At 48.2% G+C, this 27,517-nt stretch overlaps 1 protein-coding gene across 1 annotated transcript; it reads right to left on the bottom strand.

Annotated features, from left to right (window-relative positions):
* Positions 1-6,111: 6,111 nt before the first annotated feature.
* On the bottom strand, positions 6,112-6,720 carry LOC112890459. Its single transcript, XM_025957349.1, has one exon. The coding sequence runs from the start codon at positions 6,718-6,720 to the stop codon at positions 6,112-6,114; it is 609 nt and encodes a 202-aa protein (XP_025813134.1).
* Positions 6,721-27,517: the final 20,797 nt, after the last annotated feature.

Here is a 27,517-nt window from a genome sequence, read left to right on the forward strand (position 1 = left end):
AGTGGTTGCTTCCCTGCATCCCCTTGATCCTATTTTCGCATTTGTGGCCTCTAACCCTTGCTTTGTTCATGTTCAGAGCTAGGAACGAGGACTGGTCTCCTGAAGACCAAACTGTAGAGGTCGGAAGATGCTCATCGCGCCACCGAGTCCGAGCTGGCCAGTGCCAAGGAACTGATGGCATGAAACGCGCAGGCGTTAGCAGATTCTTTGGAGAGGAGCAGGGTCCTTGAAGAGGAGGTCGGGTAGATTCAAGGCACAGCATTGTCGGTGGTCACCGATGTGCTCGGGCCTCACCCATGGTCGAGCGCGCTCGTCGCCGACCTCTCAGAGATCCCGGGCGAGGTGGCAGGGCTCATCACCGATGGAGTCTTCCATAGTGCCTGGGGGTTGTTGATGTTAGTAACATCGCATCACCCGACCCTTGACTTTGAAGCAGTCGGGAGAGGATACGCCGCCGGGTGGTCCGCCTGGTGCCAGTCGCGATGGCAATTATGGAGGTGACCACCGCTGAGTGGGTGAAGGAGGCCCATCAGGTGGAGAGGGAAGCGACTCTAGGTAGAGGAAGCATCCAATCTACAAAAGCCGAGTCGAGCACTGCCCTGACCGGGCCGGCTCCCAATCATGGAAATCCTCCGGTCGACCCTGCAGTGCGACTTCTCTTATCCACATCATCGGCCAACGTGGATGAAGGGCCGTAGTAGAAAGATTTGTAGCGTAGTTAGCTTTCATTTCTAGAGTAGTTTGTGCAGGGGTCTTGAAGGCCCCCCGACTAAACGATCCAAGTGCTTGTAATCATTTTTGTTTTATAGTTTTTTGGGAAGTTGGTCCCGCCCGTATCCCTTTGTTTCCTGTGGTGATTTCTGCCTTCACACTTTTCCATTAGAACCGGATTGTTAACCATAGGCTGCAGTGTGTAGCAGGGGGTGGCCCAAGTGGCCTTAGTTGCTAGTTCACCATAGGTTGTGACGAGGGTTCGGTAGGTCGAGTGGCCTAAGAAAAATCACTTATCTTGCGCAGGGGGAACGGTTCGCCCTTTCACTCGAGCGAAAAAGTTACCTTTTTGAGCGTGATTTGCAAAAGGAAAGAGGGGGTAGTAGTGCACATGGTGGTTACCCCCGTGGGGCTGAGCGACCCCGACCGAGAGTGCTCGGGCCAGGGCACTGTAGGAGTCATCGTTTAAAGGAGAGCATGTGAAAGGACTGAATTTAGGGGAAGAAATGATGTAATTGCTCAATGTTCCAAGTGTTAGTGAGGATGTTGCTGTCAGTGTCCTTCAATCGGTAGGTTCCTGGTCGAACCATCTCCATGATCGTGTACGGTCCTTCCTAGGGCGGAGTGAGCTTGTGCTTGTCAACGACTTCGAGGGTTCTTCCTCGGATCTTCCTCTCAAGGTACCTGCGAAGAGTTTGTAGGTAGCGAGCAGAGCGGATCAAGGCCATCTCTCAGGCCTCCTCCAACAAGTCGACCGTATCCTGCTGAGCCTCCGCGGCTCGGTCAGGGTCAAAGGCTTTGACCCTTGGGGCGCCATAATCTAGGTCGGAGGGAAGCACCGCTTCTGCCCCATATGTTAGGAAGAATGGGGTGAACCCCATGGACCGATTGGGAGTTGTCCTTAGGCTCCAGAGGATAGCTAGGAGCTCCTGGACCCACCAACAAACTTGTTGAGCTGGTCGAAGATACGAGGCTTGAGTCCTTGGAGGACCATGCCATTCGCCCTCTCCACCTGCCCATTGGTGCGAGGGTGTCCGACCGAGGCCCAATCGATCCTGATCCCATATCCGTCGGCAAACTCCAAGAACTTCTTGCTTGTAAAGTTGGTCCCGTTGTCTGTGATGATGGTGTTTGGCACACCAAATCAGTAGACGATGTCCAGGAAGAACTTGACGGCCTCATGGGAGTTGGTTTTGGTGATGGGTTTTGTGCCAGAACTGCCTGAATTATTACGGCTTAAGTGCGCTAATGATCACTATGCAGGTGTCATTAACTCAACGCACTTCAAACGGAACAATCCATTGGTCTATCGGGTCTCCGACCGATACAACCACGGTTCAACAGGATCGAAGCAGGCTTACCTCGCTCGAAGGCGAGTTTACAATCACAGAACAGCTCATCAACTTTTAATTTATAGATATTCGAACATTATTACAAACCAGGTTCAAACTCATGTAAACTTATACAAACCGTGTTTAAACTAACAAGCAGAACAGCTTGTTCAAACTCACAGCGGAAAGAAAAGATTACGTGACTACACACGTCGCGACAGTGGACACCATGCTCAGCCCAAGGCCTGGTGTCACTCAGGAGGGTCATTGCCAGCTGGGGATGGGTCCCACTCCACGGACTAGCCAAAAGGTACAGAAGTTGGCCATGCAGGGTTGTCCATGGAGTTCTCGAAAGTTATACCTGAAACAGATACTAGCAAGGCTGAGCATTCTAATACTCAGCAAGGCTTACCCGAGTTTGGGTATACTTTAGCCCGTAACTAGACTTATGAAGGCATTGCAAAGGTTCTGGGTTATTTTTAGCTGAAAAGCAACTAAGAGTATAACCTACTTTCAAGTTTTAGCTTTCAGATTCTAGCTTGATTAGTCGTCTAGGTAAGCACCTATACTAAACAAGCAAGATAGATATTATCATCCATCAAGATTAATCCATCAATAATTACATTTGTTACTCGATGTGGTAAAAGGGATAAGCAGTCTCAATCTTCGTGAGAAGCGGACGATTCTGAATCGAATTTAACCTTGCAAGGTAAACCTAACTCACACGCTTGGAACATCCAAAGATCGTTCCGAAGCAACCGTTTCCCTCATATTCCGGGTTATGGATCAGGGCCACCACAAGTGACTGCAGGACCGTACGCACACCAATTGTGCAGGACATACGTCTGTAGCGCGACTACAAAACCCGTATTCCTGTCTGCCATGCAGAACGTACTCCCACATGTCGGTGCGTGTAAACATAAAATAAAAGTCGAGTGGTGGAGACATGTCCATTTGCCGGGCCATTCGGGTACTAGGCTTACCGCTTACCATATTTCGCGGCATGTGGCTAGTACTTTCAAACGCTTAGCCACCACTACCACACATTTTGACCTTAACCACTTTTTAACAAAACAGATAGGGTAATCTTCATGTCATGATATAGCACATGACCCTGTCCATCATCCTTATAATGGTTGCGGAATTGTAAACACGCAACTCCTATATCGCGCGAGTGACAGGAAATCACCCGACTTTTATCGGTCCTATTTAGCAGAGCATCTAAACGATAAGGACTCGGGTACAATACATTGGATTCCTAAGATCTCATGCAACTAGGGTTTCACTCCAACTCCTAGACGTAATGCAAAATATATATTGTATAAGTGAAATGGTAATAAATTAAAATACTGAGACATGCATTGGGGCTTGCCTTCTTGAGTGAGGGTGGGGGCAGAAGTGTCAGAGACTTCCGAACTTTGGTTCGGGGCTTCAGTTAGTTCCTCGACGACTTGTGTTGGGTCCTTGGAGAACTCTTGGCCTTGCCCTAAGACCAACTCGTAATCTCCGTCGTCGAGCGTCGTTGATTCTATATGATATGCAACAATTTAAGTAAAATAAGATTTAAATTTAAGATCTTACATCACAACAAGATTGCAATCCATCAGAGTCAACACACATGAGTTTATGAAATAAAAGGGGTTTAGGATTGAATTACTATTCATAAATGAGTCCTGATTTAGTACTGAAATTATTGCAAACAGGAACTAGAACATTTGCATTTAAATTTAAATTCCAAGTTTAAAATTCAAAATTTAAATAAATAGGATCATAAAATTTTGGGAATTTAATTATACACTATTCATCAATACATTAGAGTATGACAAAAAGATCTTAACTAATTAGGTTTAAAGAACATGCTTAGCTAACTTAAAACATTTCCAATTTGAATTGTCTAAATTCAAAAGAAGTTAAGCTACCAAACAGTGCTAGGTTTGAAATTTTAACATAAGGTTACACATAGCTTATAGAAGTTACATGCTAAAAATTATAAGAAACAAAGCTAGACTGTAGAAGTTATGTACAAAATATTCTTTAACCTTAGATTTAAAATAGATGCAAAAATATTTAATTTCATACCAAACTTCATTAACAAAAGTTGTAGGGTTTGAAATCTAGTTTCCAACAAAATTAGTTTTGCAATTTTTGGATTTTTCTGTGGTTTTCTATGAATTTTTCAAAGCAGCAACACACACATGAAATAATAGAACCACAAGGGGGGGGGGGTTCTTGGTCTTTTGCGCTCGGGTCCCTGAGAAATCAAAAACCTTCACACAAAGGTCCTTGCCAGGCCCGACGGCGACCGGCCATTGGCTCCGACACGTTCCCACCGGCGGCGAGGTCGCCGGTGGGGAGGGACCGGTCTGGCACGACCAGCAGGGTGTGGGGAAAAGGTTGGGCGAAGTGGGGCTCTACGGGCAGAGGTGGAGCCCTGCCGGCGGCGAAGAGGGGCGGCGGCCGTGGCGGCGCATCGCCGTTCCCAGCGAAAGGCCGGTGAACGTGAGAATCTAACACACGCAGGAGCACCAGTAGGCAAGGGGGAAGCGATCTCCATACTTGGATCGGTCGAGGAGGTAGCGGAGGGGTGCTTTCGACGGCGTGGTGAAGCTCGGGCAGCTCCGGTGAGGGGCGGCTCGGAGTGGGGGTGATTCCGGCGAGGGGGTGCTGGAAGTTGGGCCGGATCAAGCTGGGGGGCTAGGGGAGGGGGTGAGGAAGCAGAAGGCTAAGGGGATTTAGTCGGGATGGTGCGGTTGAGGAGGATTCCAGTGAGGAATCGGCGGCAGCGGCTCGGTGTCGCGAGGAGGAAGAAAGGGTCAAGAAGCTGGAGAGAGAGGGGGTTGGATCGGTTTGTAGCAGCGTCCGGTTTGTAGAAGAGAGGGTAAAGAGGAGGGAGAGCATGCGGCCAGGCGCAGAGCGGCAGGCAGCGCCGGCGTGCCTGATGGGGCGGCGTGGCGGCCGCTTGGGGCATCTGCCCGACGTGGAGGAACGAGGGGCGACCAGCGCGGGCAACGCGGGCGGTGGAAGGAGGGGCAGAGCGACGCGTGGAGCAAGGTGCAGAGGGCGCAGAGCTGCAGGGCGGCACTCAGGACCGGGCGGGGGCGGCGGCGTGCAGCAGAGGAGGAAACAGAGAGAAGCCCGGGATTGGGGAAGACGAAGGGGACCTGGTTGTAAAAAGCAGAAAACACAGGGGCCTCACTGTAAAGTATAGATAACTTTCCAACTAGTGCTCAAATGGAGATGGGCCCAAAAGCAAAAGTGTGTAGTTTTTCAAAATGCACAACTTTGCTTAAAGACTCATCCACAGAAGAGCAACAATTTTGAAATTAAAATAAAACTTAGCTAAACTTTCAAACCTTATGTAAATCCTATAGATAAAACTACACTACACATATATCCAAAAGGTAGTTTCACCTACTTTTGCGATTTAAACACAAATTTTGAACTTTAGCAAAACAACCCTCATACTTTTGAAATCTACCCTCCATGCTCACCCATTTAGCACAAAAGGACCCTGATTTAAATATAATTATATAAACAATCACTTTTCCTTATCATTAACATTTATAAACACACTTTTGCTACATTTTGTACATAACCACACACTAAAGATCTAGGGTGTGACCATACTATTTACCTGAGCGTCACAGGTTTTGCCTAAATCCAATTGGTGAACTTGTCCACCATGACAAGCAGGTGAGTGAAACCTCCAGGGGCCTTCCTGAGAGGCCCAACCATATCGACCGTGAACGGCCAAGTGAGGGGGATGGTCTGAAGCGCCTACGCTGGCAAGTGGTTCTGCCGAGCATAGAACTGACACCCCTTGCACGTGCGAACGACCTCCTCTGCTTCGCGTAGTGCTGTCGGCCAGTAGAAACCTTAGCGGAAGGCCTTGGCGACCAGTGACCGCGGAGCCGCATGGTGTCCACAGATGCCAGCATGGATCTCAAGGAGGAGTTCCTTACCTTGATGGGCCGGGATGCATTTTCATCAGCATTCCCACCGCTGATGGGCTACGCTTGTAAACCTCACCGTTGACGGCGATGTACGTCTTGACGCGTCAGGCAATCCTTCATGCCTTAGTTCGGTCGGTCGGGAGGATCTCGTCAAGGAGGTAGGCTAGCAGGGGCATCCTCCAGCCAGAGTCGGTTGACGGTGTAGTGGTCGCTAAGGTTGCGGCCTCCATTGCGAGGCAATTGGGACCCCTGAGCCCTTGGTCAGGAGGCACCAGAGTGGGGCCCCCGGGTACCGGATCGGTCGGCCCCTGAGGTGGATCTGGCTTGATGCGGATCAAGAATGCGTGGAGGTGATTGATGAAGACCCCGTTAGGAGTGGGATCCCGCTGGGACGCCATCTTGGCGAGCGCATCGGCGTCGTTGTTGTCCCTCCGAGGGACATGATGTAGCTCGATTCCTTGGAAATTGTCCTCCAACTTACGCACCTCCTGGCAGTATGCGTCCATGTGGGAGCTTTCACAGTTGGACTCCTTCATGACCTGGTCTACCATCAGCTTGGAGTCACCATAGGCGTAGAGTTGGGTGGCTTCGAGCTCAATGGCAATGCAAAGGCCATTGACAAGGCCCTCATATTCGGCGATGTTGTTCGAGGCTAGGAAGTCCAGGCAGATCACGTAGCGGAGCCTGTTCCCGTCGGCTAAGATCAGCACTACGTCAGCCCCCATGTCGGGTCCCATGACAGAGCCGTCGAAGTACAGGGTTCAGTTTTTGTGGGTGATGTCCGGAGTCAGGGTTTGGACCACCGTCCAGTAGGCCATGAAGTTGGCCAAGGCCTACGACTTGATGGCAGTGCGGGGGACGTACTTGATTTCATAGCCCATGAGCTCGAGCGCCCATTTGGAGATCTATCCTGTAGCATCGTGGATGTGGACGACCTCCCCCAGTGGGAATGAGGTGACAACGGTGACCTCATGGTTGGTGAAATAGTCTTGCAGCTTCTAGGTCACCATGAGCATGGCGTACAAGAGCTTTTGCACATGCGAGTAGCAAGCCTTAGTCTCGGTGAGTACCTCACTGACAAAGTACACTGATCGTTGGACCTTCAGCGCATGTCCTGGCTCCTCCCTTTCGACCACATGAGCGGCGCTGATCACGTGGGTGGTTGCCGTGAGGTAGAGTAGGAGCGGTTCACATCGCTAAGGAGCAACAAGAGCTAGGGCCAAGGTCACCAACGCTTTAAGGCTATCCAAGGCTTGCTGGGCTCTTCCGTCCAGATGAACATGTTTGACTTCTTGAGGAGTTTGTAGAGGGGCATTCCCTGATTGCCCAGTCGGGAGATGAACCGACTGAGGGTGGCCAAACAGTCGGTGAGCCTTTGCACACCTTTCACGTTGCGTATGGGGTCCATTTGTGCAATGGCCGTGATTTTTCAGGGTTGGCCTCGATGCTACGCTTGGACACTATGTATCCGAGTAGCTTCCCCTTCAGAACCTCAAAGGTGCATTTTTCGGGATTCAATTTGATGCTAAACCTTTGGAGGTTAGCAAACGTGGCGTCTAGTGTGGCAATAAGGTTTCCCACGTGAGGCGCTTTCACCACTATGTTGTCTACATAGACGGTGATTGTGGGTTTCGGTGGCCACACTGGTCGGGTTGCCGAAGTGGGTTAATCTGATTGGCAAAACACTTCTGCATGCAACGCTAGTAGGTGGCACCAGCATTTTTCAAACCGAACAGCATAGTGATGTAGCAGTATGTGCCGAACGGGGTGATGAAAGAGGTGCAAGCTGGTCGGACTCTTTCCTCACGACCTGGTGATAGCCCGAGTAGGCATCCAAAAAAGTGAGGATCTCGCATCCTGACATGGAGTCGACTATCTAGTCTATGCGTGGCATAGGAAAAGGATCCTTAGGACACGCCTTGTTAAGGCTAGTGTAATCAACACACATTCTCGATTTCCCATTCTTCTTCTTTACAAGGACAGGATTGGCAAGCCAGTCGGAGTGATACACTTCCATGATGAAGCCGGCTACCATGAGCTTGGTGATCTCCTCGCCTGTGGCCCTACGCATATCGTCATCGAAACGGCATAGGCATTGTTGCACGGGCTTGTAACCCGGTTTGATGCGAAGCTCGTGCTCGGCGACCTCCCTAGGGATGCCTGGCATGTCGGAAGGCTTCCATGCAAATGCATCACGATTGGCGCGTACGAAGTCAACGAGCACGCTTTCCTATTTGACCGAAAGTTAGGTCCATATCTTCACGGTCTTGGTCGGGTCGTTGGGGTCGACTCCGATCGCCTTGGGGTCCTTGGTCGGGCAGAAGGCGCTGGACGGGGACAGCTCATTGCAGTCAGGAGCGCCCTCCTCCACCGTCCGATGAAGCTTTTGGAGCTTGGCAGAGTTGGCGATGGAGGTGGCAAGCTCGAAGTGCTCATGACCGCAGGCGTATGCCTGCTCGTAGGAGCCGCTCACCGTAATGACGCCGTTCGGCCCTGGCATCTTCAGTTTGAGGTAGGTGTAGTTGGGGACCACCATGAATTTGGCGTAGCACGGACGCCTGAGGATGGCGTGGTTTGATCCCTCAAAGTCCACCACCTCGAAGATCATGGTCTTGGTGCGGAAGTTGCTGCGGTAATTGAACGTGACTGGCAAGTCTATGTTCCCTAGGGGGTGCACCCTCGTGCCCGGGACGATACCAAGTAAGGGGAAAATGAAGGTGCGGAGCTTGGACCGCGAGATGCGCATGGCATCAAGGGTCCCACCATACAAGTTATTGAGGCTACTATCCCCGTTCATCAGCACCTTGGTCAGGCGCTTGTTGCCGACGATGGGGTTGATAACAAGCGGGTAGCTCCCAGGTCGTGGGACGCTTGGAACATGGTCACCCCGGTTGAAGGTGATCGGTGTGCTCGACTAATGGAGGAACTTGGGGATGGCATTCCCGGTGGTGCAAACTTCCCGGAGTCAGACTTGTGTTGACGCTTGCTATAGTCGTCCTCAGGACCTCCAAAGATCATGAGGTAGCCGTCCACGTTGGGGAAGCTGCTACCATCCTTGGGCGGCGCTCCGTGATCTTTAGGGGCTTCCTTATCGCGGTCCCCGTCCTTGCGCTTGCTTGGCTGACCTAGCATGCGCTTTAGAAGCTCGCAGTCCTTGAGCATGTGGTTGATGGCTAGCCGTGATTGGTGCACGGCTTCTCCAAGACCTGCTCAAAGTGTTCGGCGTTGCCCTTTCGCTTGTCCGCGCAGTAGGCTGCCGCCACCATGTTGGGGTTTGGACGACGCCGGTCCGTCTACTTCCTTTCCCCTACCATGATGAGGGGCCCTCATTCTGGTCCTCCCGCTTGGCCTTGCCTTTGGCCCGACCATCGGTGAAGACCGCTCCGACCGCCTCCTTGCTAGAGGCGTGGTTCGTGGCGATGTTTAGAAGCTCGCGGGTGGTGTGTGGCTTCTGGCAGCCAAGCTTGTGAATGAGGAACTTGCAGGTGGTCCCTGAGAGGAATGCGCTGACAACGTCAGTGTTAACGACGCCAGGAAGGGAGTTGCACTGCTTGGAGAATCGCCGGATGTAGTCCCTCAGGGACTCGCCAGGCTCCTGCTTGTAGCTCTTGAGGTCCCAAAAGTTTTTGAGGTGCACGTACATCCCTTGGAAGTTCCCAACGAAGACCTGCTTGAGCTCCGCCCAGCTATGGATGCTGTTGGGTGGAAATTTGAGCCACGCTCTAACATACTCCCCGACACATATGGGGAGGCACTGGATGATGAAGTAATCATAATCCGCTCCTCCGGGCCGACAGGCAAGCTGGAAGTCTTCCAACCATACAGCGGGTTTCGTCTCCCCAGTGTATTTGGTGATGTTGGTGGGCGGTCGGAAGCGCGGTGGTAGTGGCGCTTTCTGGATGCGACGACCGAAGGCTCGCGGGCTCGAGCCATCTGGACTAGGGCTCCAGTCGCGGTTCTGATCGCACGGTCGGCCACCACGCCTGGGGGGCGCCTCCTTGTGTTCCCCTTGGGTTGGTGGGCTTCAACCGCGTCTGTGGTGTCCCGGTCGACATCAGCACTGCGGTCGGCTAGTTGCCGAGAGTGGATGATGTTGCGCGTGTCGTAGTTGGGCCCGAACCGGCCGCGCACCGGGGGGCGCGGTGCAGCGGGCGCAGGATCAAGGCGCAGCACAGCCACGGCGTCACGACCTACCTGGGGTGGGCGCCCTTTGAAGGGATATGAGGTGGGCTACGCTAGCGATAAACAAAAATTTCCACCGCATAAACTTGGAAAACTGTTGTTATAGATCACGGAATTACCACTAGATGCGCGGGTATGGAACTTCTGTAGCACATCGGGGTATTGTAGTCGGTCGCCGGCAGTGCAGTTGCAAGACCTCCTCACGTGCGGCTCGTCCTCGTGCAGCAGATGCAGCACCTCCAAGGTATCCACACGTACGGGGAAGAAGTGTGGCACTCCAGACTGCTAGGTCCGCAAGGGCAACCGTGGGCACGGATCATATCCTTATTAGGCTTCCAGTCCCTTAAGTGTTTGACCCTATGGGCTCACGCATGAACAAATATAGCCCAAGTACTCCTACTCGACCAAAAGTTGACAGCGGCCTCTAGCAAGACGTGTCAACTCCTATGCGCGCGCAAAGATAATATTGGACGAGCCATCACAATCTCATATACATGCTATTCCCTTTGCCTCACGATATTTGGTCTAGCTCCAAGCTGACCTCTCTTTCTTGATGCCTTGATCCGGAATCCTTGGTTGACACTTAACCCTAGCATGGCCATGCATTTCTTGATCCGATCACTCAAGGGGCCCAGAGATATCTCTCTCAAGCAGGGAGGGGCAAATCCCATCTTGACTGACCATGCCTCAAAGCTTGCTTGTTGACAAACCCGAGAACCACCTTTATGACTACCCAGTTATAGAGTAGCATTTGATGGCTCCTAAGTAGGTCGGTTCACATCTTGAGTACATGAGATAATCTCAGGTCTAAGGACACAGCGTACACATTGTGTAATGAGAAATCACTATTTCTCGAGTTGGGTCAGTCCAGCCTCATGTCATACATATGCCCATATTATTAGTTTGACATCTCATGTGTATGACTTGTGAAACACAGTCATCAACTAATACACGTGTTAGTCTAATATTCATGTGTGTCCATACATGAACTCCGACTAGGAACAACTTTAGAATAACCATACAAGCAAAGAGTCTCACAAACAATTCACATAATTGCCAATCAATACAAGTTGCCTTTCATGGATATTCAATGAACACATAATACATCATGGATACAAGAAAATATGACCATCTCTATGATTACCTCTAAGGCATATTTCTAACAGTCTACCACTTGCACTAGAGTCTAATCTAGAAGATATCTAATACCCATAGCTCTTGTGTGCGCTTCATGCTTAGGCTATGGAAGAGGTTTTGTCAAAGGATCAGCAACATTCAAATCCGTGTGTATCTTGCATATCTTGATCTCACCCCGTCTGACGAACTCTTGTATGAGGTGAAACTTCCGCAGTACATGTTTGTTCTTCTGGTGATTCCTTGGCTCCTTAACCTGCGCTATAGTGCCATTGTTGTCACAGTAGAGGTTCAATGGGCTGGACGCATTCGGAAACACACCAAGCTCTATGAAGAACTTCCTCATCTAAACACCTTCCTTTGCACCTTTCGAAGCTGCAATGTACTCGGCTTTCATTGTAGAATCAACTATGGTATCCTGCTTGGAACTTTTCCAACTTACAGCACCACCATTAAATGTGAATACAAATCCTGATTGCGACTTTGAATCATCTTTGTCAGTTTGGAAGCTAGCATCAGTGTAACACATCTTTAGTCCATCTGAAGTACTTAAGAATGTTTTTCACCACTGTCCAGTGACTCTCACCTAGATCAGACAGGTACCTGCTCGTAGCACTTAGAGCATAGGAGACATCTGGGCGTGTACTTATCATTGCGTACATGATAGATCCAATTGCCGAAGCATATGGAACCTTGCTCATGCGATCCAACTCATCAGTCGTCGAAGTACACTGAGTCTTGCTGAGATGTATACCGTGTGACATAGGCAAGAACCCTTTCTTTGATTGTTCCATGCTAAAATGTTTCAACACCTTGTCAATGTAAGTATCTTGGCTTAATCCAATAAGCCTTCTCGATCTATCTCTATAGATTCTTATGCCCCGAATGTATGCGGCTTCCCCTAAGTCTTTCATAGAAAAACTATTTTTCAGTGAGGTCTTTATGAATTCCAACATACGAATATCATTCCTAATCAGCAATATGTCATCTACATACAGGATCAGAAATGCAATGGAGCTCCCACTTTCCTTCTTGTAAACACAAGGTTCTTCTTCATTCTGAAGAAAACCAAACTCTTTGACTACTTCATCAAAATGAATATCCAAACTCTGAGATGCTTGCTTCAACCCATAAATGGATTTCTAAAGTTTGCATACCTTTCCAGCATTGATCAGATCGACAAAACCTTTGGGCTGTATCATATACACGTCCTCATCCAGGTTTCCGTTCAGGAAAGCTGTTTTGACATCCATCTGCCATATCTCATAATCGAAATACATGGCTATTGCTAGAATGATCTGAATAGATTTAAGCATCACTACGGGAGAGAATGTCTCATCGTAGTCAACTCCTTGAACTTGTCTAAACCCTTTTGCAACAAGTCGATCCTTATAGATGTGAACATTTCCATCCATATCTTTCTTCTTCTTATAGATCCATTTGCACTCTATGGCTTTAACACCATCAGGCGGGTCAACCAAGTTCCAAACTTGATTCTCTCCCATGAAATCTATCTCGGATCTCATGGCACTCTGCCATTTCTCAGAATCTGGGTTCATCACCGCTTCCATATATATCGCAGGCTCATCACTATCCAATAATAATATCTCGTGCACCACGCGGAGCCTTGCTGACCTTCGTGGCTGCGGTGGTGCTTCTCTTGCCACGGGTATCTCAACTTGTTCTGTTACATTAGCATCACTTATTGGATCTTGCCCGATTGGCTCATCTTGAACCTCTTCAAGATATACCTTTTGTCCACTTTTCTCCTTCTTGAGAAACTCTTTCTTCATGAAAACATCGTTCCGAGCAACAAACACTTTCCCCTCTGATCGGTTGTATAAGTAATACCCTAAAGTTTCCTTTGGATATCCCATGAATATGCACTTATCCAATTTGGGAGTTAGCTTGTCCGATTGAAGTTGCTTGACAAAAACTTCACATCCCCAAATTTTCAGAAAAGACAAGCTAGGAGTCTTCGCAGTCCATATCTCATATGGTGTCTTAACTACAGATTTAGATGGTACCGTATTTAGTGTGAAACTTGCTATTTCTAGAGCATCACCCCAAAACGATAACGGTAGGTCCGGCTAGCTCATCATTGACCGAACCATGTCCAACAAAGTTTGATTACATCGCTCGAACACACCATTTCTCTGAGGTGTTCCAGGCGGCGTGAGTTGTGGAACAATTCGCAACTCTTCAGATGATTGCAAAACTCATGACTCAAATACTCACCTCCTTGATCAGATCGCAAGGCCTTAATTTTCTTGCCACATTGATTTTCAACCTCATTCTGAAATTCCTTGAACTTTTCAAAGGTTTTAGACTTATGCTTCATCAAATAGACATAGCCATATCTACTCAAATCATCAATGAAAGTTATGAAGTATTAGAATCCTCCTCTGGCCGTCGTGCTCATTGGTCGGCACACATCAGTATGTATGAGTTCCAACAAGTCCGATGCTCTCTCGGGAAAACCTATGAATGGTATCTTGGTCATCTTGCCTAGCAAACAAGCTTCGCATGTCTCATATGATTCAAAATCAAACGAAGTTAGAAGTCCATCCGAATGGAGCTTCTTCATGCGCTTCTCACTTATATGACCCAAACGACAATGCCACATATAGGTAGGACTCAAATCATTAGGCCGAAGCCTTTTAGCACTTACATTACAGATAAGTGAATCATCAAGATTTAAAACAAACAACCCATTCTTAATAGGCGTAGAAGCCATAAACATATCATTCTTAGAGATCACACAACCATTGTTTTCACTCGCAAATGAATAACCATACATCATCAAACATGAAGGAGATATAATGTTCCGACTCAAACTAGGAACAAAATAACAAAATATCCATAACATAAATAATAAGGGTACTTGATTTGAAAGTACTCTTACTTCCGCGGTTCTTCAAAGAAGCCAAGTACACCTTGCAGTTTCTCTTCCAGTGACCCTTTTCATGATAGTGAAAGCACTCAGTGTCAGTAGCTGGTCTAGTTTTAGGCTTAGGATTTGGGTTCGGCGTGGGGTTCTCAACCTAAGCCTTTCCCTTCTTCTTCCAAGAAGTACCCTTCTTCTTGAAGTTAGGCTTGTTCTGGACTGCCATCACATGGCCGCCGCCCGTGCTCTTGTTGATGTCACTTTCTGCTGTCTTGAGCATGCTGCATAGCTCATTCAAGCCCTTTTTAACCCCGTGCATGTGGTGGTTCGAGATGAAGTTCCCATAGCTCGGCGGTAAAGACGCAAGAATGAAATTAGTGGCCAACTCTTGGCCGAGTGGGAAGCCCAGCTTCTCCAACCTCTACGTGTAACCAACCATTTTGATCACATGCGGCCCCACTGTTGTGCCCTCTGCCAGCTTGCTCTCAACAAAGGCCTTAAACACATTGAACCTTTCAGTCTTGGCCTGTGTCTGGAACATGTCCTAAAGCACCACGATCATATCATGCACCTCATGGTTTGTCTCAAACTGCATCTGCACCTCGGCTTCCATGCAAGCGAGCATAAGGCAACTCACTTCAAGATTGTTGTTACATGCTTTCTTGTAAGCATTCTTGATAGCAGCAGTTGCATTATCAGCAGGCTCTTCTGGTAATGGGGTATCTAGAACATCTTCTATTTTCTCAGCCCTAAGAACAATTCTCAGGTTACGGATCCAATCAGTATAGTTAGTCCCATTCAATTTATCCTTCTTAAGGATCGAACGCAAAGTAAAAGATGTGGTGCTGTTGGGTGCCATTGAACTACAACAAAATAATAATGCAAAATACTAAGACAAATGTATCCATGACAGAGTGTAACGTCCCATTTTTCACATCAAGATAAAACATCGATCAGTACCTTGGGTTGCGACTCTCTTATGGCCAGCAGGCCTGCTCTTTCTCTCTTGCTCTTGCACGTGGCCAAACCCAAGGTCAATTCCACACGTAAAGCCCAACTGCTAGCTTCTTCTTCTACCTCTTGTTAAACAGCACGCCTATATGCATCGGCACCAATGTCCCTTCGCCTGCCCTGTTGCAGTGCCGAGCATCATGCCGCGCCTTGCCGATCCCGCCCTCGGTTAGGCACTTCGAAGGCCACACCCTGCTGACCCTACCCCGTCATACCAACCTCACTGGCAGCCATCAATCACAAGCCGACGCTCCTGTACAAGTGAGAAGACCATTCAGGCAGTGCTGCACGCGCCTTGTACATGGGCCCAGCACCACGACGCTATTCCTGACCCAAGCAAGCTGCTACCGGGCATCACGCCGAGCTCCACATCAACCCAAGCCAGACCATGCTTGCCGCTACGCATCGCAACTGCTCACTGACCACAATAAACCACAAACTGACATCCCAGTCTCGTCGACCGTGCCCTCGTGGTCAAGCCTCACCGCTGAACCGCTGCACATTGCGTTCACTCCGCTGAAGCAAGCTTGAACGCCCTGGTCACTTAGACGGCGTGATGACGCCCACGTTCCAACACAGTAGCAACAGATAAACCGAGCCGAATGGCTTGCTGTGGCAGAACCGCATGAATTATTCCGGCTCAAGTGCACTAGTCATCGCTATACAGCAGATATTAACTCAACGCACTTCAAACGGAACAACTCATTGGTCTGTCGGGTCTCCGCCCGATACAACCATGGTTCAACAGGATCGAAGCAGGTTTACCTCGCACGAAGGCGAGTTTACAGCCACACAACAGCTCACCAACTTTTAATCCACAACATATTAAACATTATTACAAACCATTTCAAACTTAAGGTAAACTTATACAAATATTGTTTAAAACGACAAGCTATACAGCTTGTCCAGATTCACAGCGGAAGAAGATTAACACGCAACTACACACATCGCAGAGGTTGACACCACACTCAGCCCGAAACATGGCGTCATTCAGGAGGGTCACTGCCAACCGGGGACGGATTCCACTCCACGGACCAGCCAAACGGAACAGAAGTTGGCCATGCGGAACTATCCGTGGGGTTTTCAAAGGTCATACCTGAAAAATAGACTAGCAAGACTGAGTATACTAATACTCAGCAAGACTTAACTGCTTCATGGTATAGTTAGCCATATAACTAGACTCATGAAGGCTTGAAATGGTTCTAGGTTTAATTTCAGCTGAAAAGCAACAAAGAGTATGGGCTAACTTTCATATTTTAGCATTCAGATTCTAGTTTCATTAACCATTCTAGATAAGCACCTATACTAGACAAACAGGGTAGAGATTAACATCCATCCAGATTATTCCATAATGGTTACTGTTCTTACTCTATGTGTCAGAAGGAATAAGCAGTCTCAATCTCCGCGAGAAACGGACGATTCTGAATCGAATTTCCAAACCTTGCAAGGCAAACCTAACTCACACGCTTGGAACATCCAATGATCATTCTGAAGCAACCGTTTGCCTTTCATTCCGACTCGTGGAACAGGGCCTCCACAAGCGACTGTAGAACCATACACACACCAATTGTGCAGGACATATGTCTGTAGCGCGACTACATGACCGTACCCCTGTCCGCTGCGCGGAACGTACTCCCGCACGTCAGTGCATGAGAAAACCAAATTACGAGTGGTGGGAGGTATGTCCACTCCTCGGGCTGATTGGTTACTAGGCTTACCGCTTTACCATATTTCGCGGCATGTGGCTAGTACTTTCAAACGCTTAGCCACCACTACCACACACTGCGACCTTATCAACTTTTATCAACACAGACGGGGTAACCTTCCGAGTCATGATACTGCACATGACCCCATCCATCATTCTTATAGTGATTGCAGAATAGTAAACATTCAACTCCTATATTGCGCAAGTGACAGGAAATTACCCGACTTCTGCCGGTCCTATTAGCAAAGCATCTATCCGATAAGGACTAAGGCACAATACATAGGTTCCTAGTCTCAATGCATCTAGGGTTCCATTTCAACTCCTAGAATTAATGCAAGATATAATATATACATATAGGATTGCATAAATGTAGTAATTTGAAATATTGGGTTATGCACCGGGGCTTGCCTTCACTGGTGAGGCTGGGGTCAGAGACGTTAATAAACTCTTCCAAACTCGGGTTTGGGGCTTCAGTTAAATCTCCGACGACGTTCCCGGGGCCTTCAAAAATTTCCACTTCAGGTTCCGGGAGGATCTGATAATCTCCGTCAGCGAGAAGCGTCAAGTCTACATGTGATGTAAACTATGCAGTTTAGAAGATGCATAGACTTTTATTCTATTTCACGATAAAGTTGAAATCCAATGAAAACATAGTTCACTCATCAAACATATCATTCACTCTTCTACTGGGTAGTCATTTATCGAGTATAAACTAACCTAGTTAACTACACTAAACAACATGTGTAAATTCATAAAATAACTAGGGCTGGTTTCATTTTAACCTAATAGATATGATTTATAAACTATAAGTATCTGATCTTAAGATTAAGATCTGATGCTAAATAAATTATAACAAACAGAGCAAACAGAATCAAAATTACCCTAAAATTTTCAAAACATTTTATGCAGTAAATAAATCAGAAGAATTATTTCAAACAGTTAACACCTAGAACATGTTTTATTTTTACAGAACAAAATACTATAGAACTGGGGTTGACACTTTTATCAGCTATAGATAAAGCTATGTATAAGATACTATAAATTTATCAAGATTTTATCTTCACAGAAACTATGCCACAAAAATAAACAAAAATAGCACTAACAGATTAAGAGTTATTTATAACTGTATATATACATAGGATATTGTTCTGAAATTTTGTGAACAGGTTACACTACTCAAGATAAACACTTAAAAATATTGTCATAATTTTTCATAGGCAAGAACTAGCATAAATGAATTATCTTTGAAAACAAGCATAAATCCATAACTTGGTGTATAGCCTACTACTAACCCTAATACTTTTACTATGGATTACACATGCAAAAAGGAAGCTAGGGTATAAATTTCAGATGCAAACACCATTAGAAGCATCCTTAAATAAAATATAAACATTTCATTAACATACAACAAAGGTACTTGAATTTCTAAGCAATTGAGCAGTAAAGAACTCGAAACTTTTACACAGAGCTACACATGGAACATACAACCTAAGTTTCAAAATTCAGCTACAGCACAACTATGGATCAAAAGATCTAATTAAAGCACCTATTACCTATTATTTAACCTAGATCAAAAGCCAGACATATTCAGCTCAAAACCCCTATATAAAAGTAGTCTAATTTAACTCAAGGATTCAAACAAAACTAGTTTGGCATTTTTCTGAATTTTCTACAATTTTATACATATTTTTGAAGTTCACAGCTTTGAATTGGGGGGGGCTCTGGAATCTTGCAGCTAAGACCCTACAAGTTTTCAAATCAAAGCAAATAGGTCCCTGGCTCGTCGGGGAAGAAGGGCAGGGACATCACCAGCCAAATTCCGGCGAGGGGTGGTGTCGGGGGTGGAGAAGAACTGGCCCACGAGCATCAGGAGCTCAAGGCGCATCCAGGGGTGGGCTTGGGAGGAAGAGGGGGTGACCGGAGGTGGAATGCCCACGGCGGCCGAGGCGGCGGCGAGGAGGGGCTCGTCGGCAAAGGGTTTCCCAGCGAGGAAGGCGGCCAAGTTCTGGTCCAGTAGCTGCAGCAGGAGGAGAGAAAGCTACTGGGGTGGTTGGATTGGACGGAGAAGGGGCGGAGGGATGGGTTCAACGGGAACAGAAACTCACCGGCGAGGAGGTAGCGATGGTGAGGTGGTTCCGGTGGGGGTCCGGCCGTGAGGAGTGGCCTGGGAATGTTAGTGGGGTGAGGGGAAGCTCCCCAGGGGGTTGTAGTGGTGCGGGGAGGGCTGGGGTGAGCTTCCCACGACGGCCAGTGGCTCGCCGGCATGGAGGCAAAGCGGCAGCGGCGTTCCGGGAGCTCGGAGTGGATGGGAGGTGAGGTGAGGCGTGAATTCAAACGGGAATGAGCTACTGAAGATCAGAAGCGGGGAAGTGAAGTTAAAGAAGGACTTCTAGGGGCTCACCATGGTGGCGGTGCGTGCGTGGCGCGGCCAGGAGGGGCCAGAGGGGAGGGGAGCAGGGTTGGGGAAGGAGGAGGGCGACGCGTGGAAGCCGCCCAAGCAGGAGGTGGCGCCGGGGATGGCCTAGAACGGCGGTGAGCGGCGGAGCACAGGGGAAGTAGAGGAGCAGCAGGGGCGCCAGAGGAAGAAGAGAGGGGGGGGTCTGAGGAACTTGTTTGCAAAAATAGAAAAGTCCAGGGACCTCTCTGTAAACTAAAATCTCCCACCAAACAAAAGCTCAACTGAAAAAGTAGTCAAAAGTAAAGTTGTAGAACTTTTCAAAACCTACAACATTGCTTTAGGGTTCAAGTTCACAAACTCAAAGGGTGAAGTTTTATTTTGAAATATTGAACGAAATGCAAAAATATAAAGTTTTTGTCCTAATCCAAATAAATTGCACTAAGTTTAGGGCCTAATTGCAAGTTTATCTGCAGTGTAATGATGACTAGCATTTTACACTTTAGCCCTTAGTAAAAGTAAAAGTTACTTTTGTAATTCAAAACTTTTTGTATAAAAGGACATGTACTTTTGTAAAAATACATAAATACCCTTATTTTCATAACTTTACACAAATTTCACAAAATTCAAAACATACAAAACATTCTTCCTATTTGCTTTCTATATTTAACACCTAGGGTGTCACACTTGCCCTTCAATAAACACTCCCATGCATGCTGCGTTGATTGCAGCTGCCACCTGCGTGGACGGCTCGACAAATTAAATGTTGCTGAACCTCACTGCCACCTAACTCGATGCCACTCGTGTATAGCACACCCATAGCTTGAACATCTAAGTGGCTCTACACTCAACAGGCTGCAATCCGCTGGTCACCCTAGCCATAGCACACCTGCTGCCACCAGCCAACGCCTTCATCGCTGAACCGAGCATGAGTGTGAGCTGACCAAAGACCAGTGTCATGATGAGTTTGATCGCATGCACGCACAGCAACCTGCATGCCCTCTATTTAAACAGCCACCCATCCCTTGTGCTCTTCGGCCTCCTAGCTCAGTCTTGCACAGCTAGCTCAAAGGTGAGCTCCACAACTCTCCCTTCTTCCTGCGCCTCTCTCTGTCCCTTCACCACGAGAGCACCAGCTAGGAGCAACATGTACACACACACGCACACTTGCACTGCACATGTGTGAACTCCAGCTTTTGGCCATGCGCCCTTATAATCACACGAGTGAGGTGACGCCTTACCCCGTCGGACCGCGTGAGACTTGGCTTTAGCCAGGCATGCGTGCGCGCGCTGCGCCGCGCACCACGCCGTCGGCCCCGCGGCGCACCACCCCCACACCTTTATATGTACACGCCACCACCCCTATCCCTCCCATCTCCCAGCCGTGCCGCACCTCTCGACGGTGAGCTTCCTCCCTCTCCTCTTCTTTCAGCCCGTCGCACCGTCTGACGGTGTGGCAAGCACCACACATAGCACACGCTCGCCGGCTCTGGCCGCGCTCCCTCTCTTATAACTCATTCACATCTAAATAATACTTGTGTGATGTATTGATGTATGTTGCCTTGCTTGTTTGGCTATGTGCGCGTATCAACGTCGGAGTAGAAGAGAAGCCGGAGGAGCCACTCGAGAAGCCGGTGAACCAGGAGGCCAACGCTATCGACGACGCATACGTGAGTGAGGGTAAGTTCCGTCGGACCCGATTTGATGATGTTGCACCTATGTGAGGTTAAAGTAGAGCCGTAGATTGCATGAGATGATGATGTCAATAGATGAGTGAATGAGAGCTACCGGTGGTTAATCCTTGTTGTCATATTGATGTATTCTTAGTTGGAGGTAAGACGAGGATACCTTGTTGTTGATATGGTTGGGAGGTTGAGGCCAGTGGCAACATGTGAGGATGGATACGTGTGCGCTATCATGGTGGTAGACATGCGAGGGTTGGTACTCGTTGTGGCTGCCGTGGTGAGCCCTAGGAACCGATCCGAGTTATGACATCTCACCTAGCTTATATCCAGTACGACCATACTTCCCGGGATGGGACGGGCTTAGTCTAATCCCACTGGCTAACCCGCTAGTCGTTCCGAGGTGGTTGGATAACGATGGGTGGAGGTCGAGAGTGGTCAGGACCCGGGGGTTGTGGTCAACTAGTTGAGGTGACGCGATGGCTGGGTGTCGGCTATGACGACGCTGTCATCGGACAGTATCGTTGGTATGGGTGTAGCGTACAAACTCTAAAGAGTAATTAATCCATTCGAATGGCCGTGTCCTCGGCATAGGACAGGTGAGTGAGCCACCTAGATGGAGATGGTACATGGGTATTTTTCACCTTTCTGTTGCATTTGTTGTGCACCGTTATAGCTCGTTAATCATTTCATTTGCTTATCTATTGCATATCCCCCTCCCTCTGGGCGAGGTGGAACTTACTAAGTACATTTGTGCTCACCCGTTGTTGATTATCTACAAAGGATCCAGACTTCATCCCAGAGGATTGCGAGTAGTCCGAACGCGTCCGCACCCAAGTGGCTTAGTGGAACCATGTGTAGTTGCATGTTGACCGATTGTCAGTTTCTTGCAGCCGCACCATTTATCATCTTGTTTCTAGTTTTAGTTATTATTGTATTGCATCATACTTGGACTTAAAAGCTATGTATGACTGTGGTTCCACTTGATTAATGTAATTGTGTTGTGCCGACGACTTGTGTTGGTGCGGAATTACATTGTTAGTGTCGATTCTCGGATCGAGATGCTTTAAGTGGTATCAGAGCCATATTTGGCTGTAGGATGTATTCCGTAGTTAGTAGGTGACCATAGGAAGTCCACAGGATAGTTCCCCAGTAGGAAAAACCCATGGAACCGTAGAGCCTTACTAATAGGACGTGCTTTCTTGCCTAATCCTTATTACTGCTTCAGATGGCTGGTGACTATGTCACGACGTACTGCATCAATGATGATGGGTTTCCCAAGGTGCTTTATGCCGCTATGGTTCGACTCGGCATTCTGGATTGTCCAGAATATGTCGAACGCGAGTACGTGGAGAGCTGCGTAGAACGTTGTGAGGTTATGGTGCACATTGGCCCCAGTGACAAGTTCCTAGAGGTGAAGCCGTGGAGTGTCACAACTGCGGGCCATCGCATGCAAGATACTTGTCAGCTTGCGGCTCGCAAGGCCCTGAGATACCTGTGTCACATGTACGACTAGCATCTAGGTTTGACTCCCATGAGGTACTTCCCACCGCTAGATCGCAATCGTCCTGCATGGGCGGCAAGGATCCACAACTTGGGAGGTCTCAGGACGTCTAAAAATGATCCCACACTTGTCGCTATGTCTGGCTACTTGCTGAGCCTTGACGAGCTGTGTGACAGCCTGAACAAGAGCGTGAAGGATCTTGTCACGCGCGTCAAGATCAATGACAACCTGTGGCTGGAGGTCACGCGAGCAAAGTTGAAGGCAGAGGCTCACACTGCTAGTGCTGAAAGCCACGCTACCCTCACGGAGCTAGATCTCAAGGAGCAAACCGAGTGCTATAACCAACTCCTCAGGGATGTCCACCTCGCAGAATGGGCCAAGTGCAAAGACCGCCCTGAGACGTTGATCGAGCCGCTAGTCCTGGAAGGAGTTCCAATACTCCACCTGTCCAACCCTCAGAGGAGAATTGGCGATGATATTCTAGCCACACCCCCAGTATCACCCCGCAGGACCGAGGATGAGGATCCCGGTGATACCGCTGTTGTACCTTGTAGTCAGGCAGAAGGCCAGGCCGATTCCTAAGAAGGATAGGCCGTGGGACGAATGCCCTTATGTGCCTTGTACCCGCTTGTTTGAATGAATGAATGTTTGGTGTGATTGCTAGCAATGTTTGGTGATTGTCTGCCTTCTGTGTAATAATAATAACAGAGCACTCCTATATATATATACACTAAAAATGACCAACTAAAATGCAATTAAGACATGGCTAAAAAAATTGCCACTTAAAATACTCCTACTAAATTGTCTAATAGCCGTTCCCTCCCTGCTTACATGTGCAGATGGTTCGTCGCACTCGCAACATGGAGGAGGGTGAGCCTAGCCGCCAGAACCCACCCATCCCACTTGCTGAGCTTGGGCATAATGAGGGGGATAAGGCAGAGAGTGCAGCATGCCAGCCTCAGAATCCCCCACCGCTAGTGCCTCCTGTCGACCTTGCTACAGTCTTGGACCGTCAGAATCAGATCTTTGAGATGCTAGCAGCCGCACTCATTGGTCAAGGCAACAATGAAGCTCCAGTTCCCCGTCAGCCCGCACCACAAGCCAACTTCAGGATCACAGACTTCAGCAGGCTCAACCCACCTAAGTTTTCTGGATCAGAGGACCCAATAGAGGCTAACGACTGGCTCAGGGAAATTGAGATGAAGCTTGATGTGGTCCATGCTGATAATTGGGACAAGGTTTTACTAGCCGTACAGCAGTTGAAGGGACCTGCCTTGGCTTGGTGGCATAGCTACCATGAGAATAATGCCGAAGGGCATCACGTTCCAGACAGCCTCGTGAGGATAAAGCAAGAAGAGTTTATGCATCTGAAGCAAGGGAACATGTCTGTAGTAGAGTACCTGCACAAGTTCACCGAGCTATCCCGGTATGAGCCCGATGCGGTAAAGACCGATGAAAAGAAGCAGGGTGCCTTCCTTCGTGGTCTTAGCACCGATATCAAGTCCCTTGTGGGTTCGTCTAAGCATGCGAACTTCAATGACATGGTCAATATAGCGATCACAACAGAGAAGCACAGAAATGAAGAAATGTAGGAAAGGAAGAGGAAGTTTGAAGGCAGGAAGCAGTGTTCGCAAGGGAAGTTCTAGAAAACCCACCAGCCATTTTTCTCTGGACAAAGGACTCAGCAGTTTGCCCACTCCACCTAGAGGCAGCAGCAGTCCGCTCACTCCGGCCAAATAACTCAGAGTGGATCATTCTACAGAGTGCCTGCTACCACGTTCAAGCAGCAGGTACAGTCTGTGAAGCCCCAGAGCTCCTACCGTCCACAACAGTCTCGTGTGAGTTAGTTGAGCGGCCAGAAGACCTGCTTCAAGTGTCGTGAGCCTAGCCACTTCGTGGCCAGCTGCCCGTACAATAACATGCTAGCTCAGTCAGTCTTCTCCAACTCGGTCAATGGGCCGAGGCAGCCAGCAGGAGGTAGTCATGGAATTCCTGCCAAGCCTCAGTTTGCGAAAGCTACAGTGAACCACGTTTACGCCGAGGATGCTGACAATGCACCAAGAGTGTTACTCGATGAGTTTTTGGTTCAATCAGTTTTGGCTTCAGTGCTATTTGACTCAGGTGCTTCACATTCCTTCATATCATCACATTTTGTGAAGACATATGATATAGCCACAGTAGCCCTTAAGAGGCCCCTAGTAACCAAATCACCGGGCGGCAGGAGTTATGAAAATCTCTTTAAATCTAAGTGGGGTAGTGTTCCTGGCTAATCTTGTGGTCCTTAATTCCCATGGGATTGATGTAATCCTGGGAATGGATTGGCTCGCTAAGTGTAAAGGGAGCCTAGCCTGCGCAGAAAGGACAGTGACCGTGACCAACCATCACGGGAAGAGAGTCACCTGCCACATCCAGCCTAGCCTATGTGAGCCAGTGTTAAACCACTGTTGTCGGTCGAAACCCGCTGGCGAGCAATGACAGGCAACATGAGGAGCCGGGAAGCTCCCGAGACTGCTGGTGGGCCCCGGTCCCTCGGTCAACGGCCCGAGATCCGGCACACTTCCTGGCTTCTAGGTTGCTAGGCGTGCCACCTGACCTTGTACCTGATCAGGAAGGTGTTATATGTTAGTTTCCTGCATGCACAGACACGTATAAACGTTAGTCTGAGCCATGATTGGCTCATTGGATGATTCCCGGTATCGGCTGTAAAGAGCCGATTGTGTTCAGTACCGGATCGGATCTATAAATAAAGCAAATATGTCTAATAATAACATAAATCTCACTCTAAAAACATTAAGCTAATCCGATCTACGACGATTAAAGCTTTCACTGCATAATTGGAACATCCTACGCGTAATTGAGCCTAATAGATACGGAAGGTAACAAAACAACAACCTAAACAGAGGCCTAAAAACCAACCCAAAGCCGATTCCCGGAACAATCCCTATTTAAGCTGTTATAAAGCACCAAACACGCTGCCGAAACATTCAACCCATTTGAAGGGCCTAATCATGCAAATATTAAACTAAATCTTTGATGAACAAAGATTAACCATAACAGATTGGATCTACTAAATAAGAACAGAGCAAGGCGCTGTCCTTATACCCGAGATCGGGCACAGGGACAGCTAAACATTTACAGGTAACAAACGATGCGTGAATAAGGCGTGAAAGAACCAATGCTACTCTATAAATATTAAAATAACTAGTGCTACTCGTCATCAATAATGCTTCAGAATGAGAAACACGAAAGGTAAATAAGCAAGGACAATGCTGCCCCGATCACGCAGGGCGTGATCGGGGCCGCACGGCACTTACCTGAGAAACCCTAGGACAGGGGTGGCGATGCGCCGAGACTTGTTGGTGAATGATTGATTCGATTCCCTTATTGATTATCCAGGGTACATATTTATAGTCCGTAGACTTGCCTTCCCTAAACAATCCTAACTAAACACGACACGAATCTTAACTATCTCTATCTAAACTATTTAAACACACATGCCTATCTAGATACATGGCCAACCTTGGCCTCAAACACCTGCATCTGATCCGATTCGCAAGCCCACTATGACTATCCTTCGAGCCCATCTTGCTCCTCGGCCCACCTTTCTGGCCCGCCTGAATTATGGTGATAACACATGCCCCCTTGGTTTTGGTAATAATTATTCTGAAACCATTTTTATTTTAATCGCCCCGCCTCTTCGACTTCCGAAATCCGTACACGTGTGCCTCTTCAACTTCCAGGGGATGTGACTGCTCTGTATCAGGCTCCTTGGAAACCGATATGGTGCAGATTCATCTTCCACTTCATCTTTATAAACCTACCCCCGGTAACTTTCTTTTAATCTTCTTCTCCCTTCAACCATTAGCAACCATACCTAATTCAATTTTCCTCTTCTCGTAATGGATTCTTCCTCTTCCTCTGCTTCTTCCGCCATCTCCTTCGAGTCTGAATCCACTCGAGAGCCTACTCCAGAATATGACCCTATAGCCGCCTACGAAGTCCTTGCCCCCTGCATTAGGATGCAGAGGAATGGGACTTCCGATCTTGGTCAGAGGATGACGAGTCCCTGACCGACGGCGAAGACCTCCACCTACTCCTTGGTGATGAGCTGGAGGAAGATGACGAAGACGATGCATCTTGGGAAGAAGACTTCTCCTCCTCCTCGGAAGAAGAAGCCGATTCCTCCTCAATCGAGGAGGATTCAGTAGCAGGAGATTTCCTCCTTGGCAGATCGTCGGAGGATGATGACGATGACAACAACAAAGAAACCAAAGACAACAGCAGCTTCACCAGTAGCAGTAGCGGAGATGATGGTGGCGATGTTGACGGCAGCGGCGGCGATAGCGACATCAGCACGGCTCCACCGGCCAAGCGCCACAGAACCTTCAGCGTCTACTGGTGGTAGACTGTAGTATTAAGCTGGTAGATCGGCTCTAGGAGCAATCGGCTCCCCTTTTGTACTTACTCCCTATTATAAATAAAATCTTCTTTTTCAACTGCGACTCGTTTAAAAGCCGATCCGTTAAGAGCTGATGGCAACGCATCGGTTCCTTTCCTCAAAAAATGCTGATACAGATCTAAACCAATTCTCCAATTCATTTCATTTTCCGCTTAAATCCGGAACCTTCCCCAAAGTAGATCTCCGAAGATTCCCCGAATCCAATTTATTCTCCAAAACCCTTTGCTCATAAACCCTAGTCATAAGATCCGGACCAAAGCCTTACAACATGAACTCGATCTTGCGCCGCCAACCCTAGATCTAGTCCCCGAGTTCTCGATCTTCATCAGGGTTTCCGATGGCGGATTCTCCGAACACCGATGCGTATGTCTTTGGTCTGAAGGGAAGACTCCGACCTTTGCTAATTTAATGCAGTAATTACGAGATTCCCTTCGCCATTAAATGAACTTTCTCCATTTATTTGGCTTTCATGGATTTCTTCAGGTTTCAGATATCCTCTTGCCACATCCTTCTTCTCCCAATTCTTTTTGTCTCAGGCCTCGTTCTTACGAGAACCCGTAGAT

Source organism: Panicum hallii, chromosome 4 (assembly GCF_002211085.1).
Source record: "Panicum hallii strain FIL2 chromosome 4, PHallii_v3.1, whole genome shotgun sequence".
NCBI lineage: Eukaryota > Viridiplantae > Streptophyta > Magnoliopsida > Poales > Poaceae > Panicum > Panicum hallii.